The sequence below is a fragment of the Lolium rigidum genome, chromosome 7 (genome assembly GCF_022539505.1).
Source record: "Lolium rigidum isolate FL_2022 chromosome 7, APGP_CSIRO_Lrig_0.1, whole genome shotgun sequence".
In the NCBI taxonomy this organism is placed as follows: Eukaryota; Viridiplantae; Streptophyta; class Magnoliopsida; order Poales; family Poaceae; genus Lolium; species Lolium rigidum.
In genome coordinates, this window is record NC_061514.1 from 10583849 (window position 1) to 10593722 (window position 9874).

The 9874-nt window shown below is 50.7% G+C and overlaps 1 protein-coding gene across 1 annotated transcript; it reads left to right on the forward strand.

Annotated features, from left to right (window-relative positions):
• The first annotated feature begins 840 nt into the window (after positions 1–840).
• Positions 841–2135, forward strand: LOC124679049 (UPF0496 protein 4-like). The gene has a single exon (XM_047214878.1). It carries the CDS (start codon positions 967–969, stop codon positions 1894–1896), a length of 930 nt encoding a protein of 309 aa, XP_047070834.1. The 5' UTR covers positions 841–966; the 3' UTR covers positions 1897–2135.
• The last annotated feature ends 7739 nt before the right edge of the window (positions 2136–9874 follow it).

Sequence of the window (9874 nt, forward strand, 5' to 3'; positions counted from 1 at the left end):
CCGACCTGCCCAAAGCGGATCTTCCAAGTTATGCTCCTAATTGCCCTCTTTTAATGTCATGATGTTTAGCATATACCTGGCCTTGTACTTAGTAAATACTTACCCACTTTGTGGGATCTTATTTGCATGCCCGTAGAATTGGGATCCTAGTTAGTAAATACTTATCTCCGCTAACGGGGTAACTCTCCTTCCGCCCTCCCTATACAATCTAGGGTCTCGGTAGACACACCTTGTTTCTCTCGTTATAACCCTCCATATACATTGAAATGGAACCAGCGCTATTATAGAGGGGGAAATCTTTTACCCACTTGTACTAGCGCTTTTAGCCTGGTTCATTCTTATGCCCAATGTGCTCTCTTCTGATGCGATGATGGCAACCTACAGGATTATTGTTTGCCATATTAGCGAGCGATTCAGAAAGACCATTACCAACCCTGTTTTTATCGAAGAGTGTTAGGTGGCAACTCCGTGCAAAGACACATGTCGATAGACTAGGGCGGCGAGGAGGAACTAAGATGGAGGGTGTAGCTCAAAGGTGGTAGGGTTAGTAGCACGCTCACACCATAACATTTCTGCAAGTAAGTAAAAGAGATCGGAAATATTTCCCTTTTTGAAATCCTACATTTCCATTTCACCATGAAAACGGAAAATAGTCTAGACGACAAAAAAGAATGGAAAAGAGAAGCGTGAAGAAGGCAAAAGGCAACCCAACGAAGTGTTCCCGGTACGCGTCTTGCGCGTTGGGCCCACGGTGCCCCGTTCAGCCCCCATCGACCATCGTCATCCCATCACCTTCCCGGAGACGCGTCGTTGCCGGGGACTAACGCTTTTCCCCTCTTCTCCGCTGCCCCGCTTCACACCTCCACCATTATAATCCCCCCGCCCATTCCCTCCTCCTCCCTCGTCTTGCTCAACGCCGCCGCAAGCTTTGCCCACACGCGCACCGCCAGCCACCAGCTAGCCCAGATGTTCCTCACCGACAAGTACCACGCGCTCCTCCCCATCCACTCCGCCAAGGGCCACCGCAAGCCGGCCGAGCCGGTCTCCAGGTTCGACACCGCGCTCGCCGCGCGCCTGGCGAGCCTGCTGCCCTTGCCGGCCTCCCCGCTCGCGGCGCTCGCGCGGCTGACCGACCTCCTCGCGGCCACGCTAGCCGACGCCGCGCCCGCCCTCTCCTCCGCCTCCGCCTCCGCCGACGACGCCGCCGTCGCCGCGCACCTCGACGCGGGCGTCGCGCTCCTCGACGCCTGCAACGCCATCGCCGCCCGTGTCGACCGCCTGCGCCGCCGCCGCCTCCTCTCCCGCCTCGCGCTCCACCTCCTCTCCTCGTCCCCGTCCTCCGCCCAGCGCGCGCGCGCCGCGCTCGCCGACCACGGCGGGGCTCCCTCGCCGCCCGTGCCGCTCCCGTCCGTACCGTTCGCCAACCCGCCCCGTGGCGCCGGCCGCCAGCTCACCGGCGCCGCCCGGGTCCTCCTCGCCGTCAACGCAGTCTCCTCCCTCGCCGCCACAGCCGCGGCCACCATCCTCGGCTCCGACAGCAGCAACCCCAACCCCGCCTCCTTGACCCCCCTCGTCCTCTCCAGCGACCTCCCGTGGGCGGAGCCCTTCAACGCGCTCTCCACCCAGCTGGCCCTCCTCGCCGCCGCTAACACCAGCGAGGTGGACGCCGTGGACGAGGCCGTCCGCAAGCTCGCATCGGCTCTCGACACCACCGCAGACGAGGCGTCGGTGCTCGCCGCGGCGCAGGAGGTGGAGGAGCGGACGGAGGAGCTGGCGGCGCTGCTGGACCGTCTGTCCGACGCCGTCAACGCCGTCTTCCGCGCCGCGCTGCGCCTGCGCGCCGCCGAGCTGGGCAGCTTCGCCGTGGGACCTGCCGACAAGACGCGTAAAAAGTAGCCGTTCATCGCCCGCCGCGTGTGTATACCTGTTGTGTTACAGTACAGTAGTATTACTCGTGTGGAACATACTAGAGTGATACACCAGGCATGGGTGAGTTGGGTAATACCGAGTGCGTGCGTGCGTCAAGGAATGTGGCCATGTGACGATAGATACTTGCATTTTGCACACCTTTGGAAATGTGGAGTCCAGTAAAGAAAGAAAATGTCTGAAAATTGTCCCAAATGTTCAGCTGTCTCTGCAATTTCGCTGCGTTCATGAACAACTTGTTCTGTTGATGCTCAACTGTGTCTTCAATTACATCGACAGCTGCAATGCTCATTTCTCAATACTCCCTCCGTTCATAATCATAGATACATCGAACTAGGATAACTATTGGACATCTTATTTTTTCTTATAGAAAGAGGTAGTACTAGCTCCGTCCCAGTTTACAGACCTGCGTGTATTCGTAAATCGTATTTAACTAACTAATACAAGGTATAAATTAAAAAAATATCATTAGAAAGTTTCGATGCTCTACTTTCTAATGATATAATTTATCGCGGAGTATCATATTATTTATATTATGTTGATCAAGTTGATGATCTAGGTATGTCCGCGGCCCTATAAATCGGGATAGAGAGAGTAGTAGTAAGTAGCTTTCGACGAGGTTTTTTCTTAACGGTGATTGGTCCCGCGAGATCAGAGATGTTGCATTAAAAAAAATTGAACAAAGAAGTGGACCATTTATACTAGCGTAGCACGTGGCAGCTACATTTTTCATACATGACCTTTACATCACTTGTCCTAAAGAACCAAGTATCTGAAGATAAGGCCTGCACTTTTGCAAGAAACACCCTAGCAAGAAAACTGAAAAAGCAATCAGGACCATGGGCATCTTTGCCACCAGCCGCCGGCGTCCTCAAGGCGTTTACAGAAAACCCTAGGCATCCACCAATCTGGCCGAACAGATCAGAGATTCTGCTCCAAACTACGGGCATATAGCCCAGAACCAGCCTAGCTACTAACCTATACAGGGGCCGGTCTCCATCCCTCCAACCCCTCCGGCCGGCGAGGCCGCCGGAGAAGGTGGAGGAAGGAGCCGGGAGCGACTTGGAGTCTCTCAAGGGGAGGAGAGGAGGAGAGCGGTGCGGGGTGGAGAAAGTGTGCGTTGCATTAAAATTGAGCGGCGGAGTTACACACTACATAGAGGACCAACGGAAGAAAGAATAATTACAACAAAGTCCTTCAAGTTGATACAAAGGACCCTAGTAGATCTAAAACTGAAAAAGCAATCACGTCCATGGAATTTCATGCTCTAGGCAATTCAACCATAAGACGGACCTGATGGAAGAGACTAGATAATTATATTCAACACGTTCCCTCATGTCATTTTTCTTTCTAGATCTCGTAGGGGCCTTATACGGGCATCGTTGTGTTTTTTTAGGGCGACCGCAAATATTTTATTTTAAATACTGTGTTGGCTACGATTTAAACCTAGGATCTTGTGTAGCTTTGATACCATATGGAATTGCATGTTCTAGCCAATTCAACCATAAGAACGGTCTGATGGAAGAGACTAGGATTATATTTAACACATCTCCTCACGTTAAGGCCCGTGGGCTCTAATACCATGTGGAATTGCATCCTCAAGCCAATTCAACCCTAAGACCGATCTAATGAACGAGAATAGGGAATTATATTTAACACCTCGTCTAGGCTAGTGGGATATGATACCATGTGGAATTACATGCTCTAACCAATTCAACCATAAGATCGATCTGATGGAGGAGACTAGGGAATTATATTTAACACCTCTCCTCATGTCTAGGCACTAGGCTAGTGGGCTCTAATACCATGTGGAATTGCATGCTCCAACAAATTCAACCATAAGACTGATCTGATGGAGGAGACTAGGATATATTTAACACCTCTCCTCACGTCTAGGCCAGTGCGCTCTGATACCATGTGAAATTGCATGCCCAGCCAATTCAACCATAAGATTGATCTGATGGAACAAACTAAACAATTATATTCAACAACTCCATCTCCATCGAGTTCAGCCATGATCAACCAACGACGCCGGGGGACATGACCACTTAGGACGCATCAGCATGATCCAATCATACTGGAGTTGAAGGGCCTCCATCGCATAGCATGGAGGTTGAAGATCTTGCACCGGCCTGCTATATATCACCAGCTTGCTAGAAGGGAGTGGCCTCCCTTGAACCATCAAAGTCGGCAGCGGGACAGCACATGGCCGACGAGATGCCGAGAATGCACTCCGAGAAAGATCCTAGTGAGGGTCAACCCATGACCAGAAGAGGTGCAAGGCGCATCACGCCGTCATAGGTCCATACTAAAGAACTCTCAAAGAAAACAACAACATCCAATCCCCGCCATGCATCACGAAATAGATCAACCCCACCCCCTCCATCCTTGTGATCCACATATCTGAGGCCAACGAGAAAAGAGAGAGCGGAAGTCCGCATCACAACAACAGAGCCACGAGCAACCCCAAAAACTGGAAGCGCTGCATCAAGCTTTTTTTGAAGGGGAAGAAGAGGGACACCACAGTTCGCCCACGGATTCAACCTTTGAAGCAACACAAACCATCTCATCGCCACCACCAGGCGCTAGAAAATCCCTGCAAGCTCTAGCTAGAACCACCCCAATGGCAACCAGGACAAGTCATGTAACAAAAAAAAAAGCTAAACCTAAGAGTATTCGTAGTAGTATGGACCGCAGGGCGCCAACATCCTCTCCCCCACCCATTCTGGACAACAAAGTCGCCAACGCTGGAGGAGAGGGGGAGAAGAGTTGATGCGGTGGACTCAACTCTAAAAGAGCGAGGTGAGGAGAGAGAAGGGAGATGAGCCTTTCAATGAGGTTGTTTCAAGATTGCGAGCATGTGGTCACGATCCCGTTTTTTTAATCATGTATCATCTAGTCTAGATTGTAAACTAGGAGAGAATTGTCCGAAAATCTGTTCTGGGTCATAGGTGTAAGTGCACCCACTGAGTACAAGCATACTTTAAAATATCGCAAAATTCGAAAAAAAGATCGAGGTGTACATATAAACATTCTATTGTAGCACACAAAGTTTTTTGTTGCCCCTGCAAAATAGACTATTTTGGGCACTCTAAAATAACTTTTCACGAGACTTATTAAAAAAATTTACACAAGCCACATAAAATGTTTTTTCGCGCCAAACCTTTGTAAGCTAACATACTCCTATAATTTATGAAATATCTGTTGAGAATGCAAAAAAGAAAAATCAAGTGTACTCTCAGAATTATTTTTTTGCTTGTGCTTCCATAGATCCTTAAGACTGAAATGTTTTCCTAAGTGAAACAAAAGGCCAGCTAGATTAAACTATACCAGTTCGAGATTAAGGGTAGAATGACCAAGATTAAACAATACCACGAATCCACGATACCCTTCGGGAGTTTACACTATTGTAAGATTTGAAGGTCTATGAAAGCACAACAAGCTTTATTTTTTAACATTTCGAAATAGATTTTAAAATGTATTTCTTTTGTAACAGGCGCTTCTAGACCTACGAGCGAAAACCCAGTTGAGCTTTGTGTTGTGAAGTGTACAAGTAGATTGCCTAGCCCTTTCCATCAGTTCGGACTTTTGGTTCAAGTGGCTAGTGCATGAAGCTTAACATGGTATCAGAGCCCCAGGTCTCAAGTTCAAATCCTGGCTTTCACATGGTTTTCGCAATTAAGCGCTAAAAATTGCTGTTGCCCCCTCTTACATGGTTTTCGCAATTAAGCCTCAAAAATTGCTGTTGTCCCCTCTTTAGCCACCGCTGTTTCGGTGTGCTCTTCTTCTTTCACGTGTGACTTTCTCTTCTCCCGTCACACGTGAGTGGGGGTGTTGTGAAGTGTACAAGTAGATTGCCTAGCCCTTTCCATCAGTTCGAACTTTTGGTTCAAGTGGCTAGTGCATGAAGCTTAACACTTTGGAGCCATCGGGTTACTTGTCCAGTCTGGTCTGGCCTTCACCGAGAGAACGTTCCAGACTTCCAGAGTTGCCGCGGGAGCCGGGAGAGTAGAGTACGGCGGCCCATACCGCCCGCCTGGCACCAGCGGCGAGCCGGCGAAGCGGTTTGCAAGTTGCCGGCGGCTCCGTCCCACCCGACCCACCGCGTTCTCGTCAGCGCGGACGCAACAAGCTCGAAATGTCAGCGGCGCACGATCGATGTGACGATGACGGGCGGCGACGGTGATGTCGCCGGACCGGGAATGGCTATGGCATGGTGTGTCCGCAACAGCCACCCTTTGAATAACTCTGTCAACAACCACCAGTCTGGTCAAGTACCAAGGATAGGATACCATGTCCCCTTCGCCGCAGCCGTCACGCAACAGAACTCAGCGCGCGCTAGCTCGCGCGGGCCGGCGGGCGGGCGGAGGCGCACGGTTTTGCTGCCGTCGCGCGCGAGCGGGCGAAGCGTCTCCGGGCAGACTGCCCACCCACCTCTACAGTTCTACAGTCTACACTGTCGACGGAGGCAGCTAGCGGCGCTTGCCCGCACACTTGTATCTGGTTCTGGTGGGGACGAGAGTGAGATGATGCGCCGTACTCCGTACATACGTAGCTCCTGCATGTACCGTGCCGTCTCCTGCCTGCTGCCATATACTACGTACGTGCGTGCGGGAATCCAGCTTGCCTCTTCTTCTCGAACGCACTAGTATATGCCATGTCCATCGCTTCATGGAGCGTGTTGCTGACTTGCTATAGTGTACACCGTCGAGTCCATGCATGGTCCTCAATTTGGAATAATACAACTAGGGTGTAAGTGGGATTTCACCAAAGTCGCACTTCTTGTAGTACATTTTTCTTTTTCTAGTGTAATTTTGACACAAAAAATGTAAACCAGAAAAGTCAAAATACACTAAAAGTGAGATCCCACCTTGACACCCTAAATACAACCTTCTACGTTCCTACTATCTCTGGTTCCAAGTACTGTATCCTTTTTTTTACGTAATACTAGTTTTTAGAGGAGATTAATCTTTAGGAATTTGTCATGCATGTGTTGGTTGTTTAATTTGATTAGTATATATGTGATTGAGTCTCCCAATCCCAGCCACCTCAACTAATTTGGGCCAGATGGGAGCATTATCTTCCCCTATGGACTCCCTTACACTACATCCGATAAGTTCTTTTTTTTGCATAGCATGTGTTTTGTTTTCTGACACGAGAAATCATACAATTCAAAATTATGTAGAATTTGAATGAGCATGTCATTGTAATATTGCGTCCCGGAACTCGAGGACCTTGTGTAATCTTGGCATACCGTTTGGTGTCGCCCGTCAGTTATATGTATCCCTCCAAATTAGGAAGAAAAGAAAGGAGATACAACTACGATCGGAGATGAGTATCTTTTTTTCGATAAAGGGAATATATTAATATCAAAAAGATATCAATTACACCCAGCCTCTGCAACAACGCACCACCCTAATGGCACTACGGATGCACACAGCCAAAAAAGGAAAAGAAAACTAAGAAATAAAAGTCCCGCTACAGTATCTCGGGCCTAACAACAACAATACATCCACCGCCAAGACAACACCTGAAGTACAGACTCTCCAAAAACGACGCCTCCAAGAAGGGAATAGTGCTCTAACACCGTCGTCGCCCGATCAACGATCTTAGGTTTTCACCCTGAAGATAGTCCCCACTCTCAAAACAATGCCTCCAACAAGGTCATTGCCAGGCACAACCAGTTAAGGCCGGACCTTGGGATTTCACCCCGAAAGGTAGGACTACGAACTTCACATATGTTGTCGCCCCCACTATCATACCGCTGTTGTGAGGCCCGGAACACCAAGCAAGTCCCTCAACGGCGCGAAGACTTGAACCTCCCTTAGCTAGTCCTCCCTCCGGCCTTCATGTACTTCTCTTCTTCCGACTTTCATCATGGATCCATAGTCACTTGATGTCAACACGGAAAAAGAGCTTCGCGCCGCTCCCTCCGGACCAAACGGTCGGAATAAAAGCATGGGTGCGCACGACCGAATACCACCGATCCAGACAAACTCCAGGCACAAAGCACCGTTACATTCGCCGGCGGAGCCTTCCGGAACTCAACACTCCGGCTAGATCACGAGTCCAGGCCTCCGGTAGGTCTTCCTCTTCACGCAAGAGAGACCCTAGGACCACGCCCGCCACCTGCCACCAGGTCGACGGCGCCACCGCCATCCAGGGCCGCCGGCCCTTGGTGCCGTGGTCCCAAACCATGAGGAGGAGCAATGCGAGATCCGTCTCCATCACCGCTGGCCCGGCGATGCCGAGGCTAGGACGGAAGGAGAGGATCGCGCCGCCAGGTTCCGGGTTTGCTACGCCGCCCCCATCACCGCCCGCCCGAAGGTCGCGACGAGGAAGAGGAGAGCTGCGCCCCCAGATCAAGGCCATGCCGCCGCCACCATCACCGGCCACCCGGCGAGGGGCCGCGCCGCCACCATCCTCCACGGTCCGGGGCCATCCCCCCCGTGCGGAGGCTAGCCTCCTTCCGCCGCACGGAGGGATCATGCGAGGAGCCCCGCCGTCGCCGGCGAAGGTCCGGGGCCATCCCCCCGTGCGGAGGCTAGCCTCCTTCCGCCGCACGGAGGGATCATGCGAGGAGCCCCGCCGCCCCCGGCTTCGCCGGCGACGACCTCCGGGGACGACGAGGAGGGCGGGAGGAGGAGGGGAGGACGGCGGCGGCGGCGGCTAGGGTTTCCACCCTAGGTCGCCCAGGAGGGGGACGACCCGAGCGGGGATGTGTTGATTGTTTGATCTACATATATGACAACTCAGGAGATGAGTATCTACGTGCTAAGAAGGAGGCCAAGTCAACGGTGGCATGAAATTGATGCACGGAGTAAAATGTTCGGTCATTGTAGGCTTAATGGGATCGATCAAGAAAAAAGGGGCACTAACAATTGGAATCAGCATAAAAGGCGGATGCCCGATCATAGCATTGGCGGGCACAACGGCTAGGCAAGCAAGATGGCAAGGAGCAACCGAGGGTCTCATCGTCCGCGAGAAAGAGGCAAGCAACGGTTTTCTCGGGAAAAGAGGAATGGATCGGGGCGCCAACACGGAATGAATAACTTGTGTACCTAAACTTATGCATTTGCATTTTGCTCTCGTAAAAAACATACACCTCCATCCACGCCTAACCTTTCGGCAACTTTGTCTTTCTTTTTCGTGAATAATAACCCAATACGTACACTACTTTCCTCGACAATCATCAGTTTAGACCAGCAAAACATCATAGACAGCCTGGCATGAGTTGCTGATACATGCGTCCGGCAAATAACAATCGACCATCATGTACAAACGGAGTTGATAGATCCATCACGTCATGATGAGCCAGCAGAACATACTGGAATGCCTTGACTAGCTCGTGTGAACCGTGACTAAGATACTTATAATCGTATCAACTGGATGAAGAGTGACTACTAGGTCGTGTCAACCTTGACTCGGAGATATTTATGACCGATTCACCGATCGATCAGTTCTCTCGCTCACTGATATAGTAGTAGTAGTGCTTAAAAAACTAGACCGATAGGGAGGATCCTGAGGCTTTTTCATTAAGAAGAAAGGTATAACATCCGTTAAAATTGGTAGGAGCACCTAAACTCGGGTGTGGGTGAGAAAGCATAAACACTTTCCGACCAGTAGGCTAAGCCTTAATCTGTACTGATACTTCTTTCATTATCTTCACCACAATCGATTAATCTCAGGCCACACACGTACGATCCAATCGCGATTTTCAAATGGCTCGTCATCATATATACTTATAGATAGATACAGTTTTCCTTGGTGCAAGCTAAGCTTGAAGCTTGGACTAAAGACTCAACCACAGTTCACACGGGGCCAGAGGTACATGACTGAGTGTTCACACGGCACTTGAGCTTGCCACGTACAGAGGATAACGTATCCACGTAGGAGTAGCTAGGTAACGGACGCGCCATTCCGCAGGACTCATCAGAGCTCTCCTGCA

Coding starts and splice junctions, on each gene's coding strand:
- LOC124679049 (XM_047214878.1), top strand. CDS start 967: ATGTTCCTCACCGACAAGTACCACGCGCTCCTCCCCATCCACTCCGCC.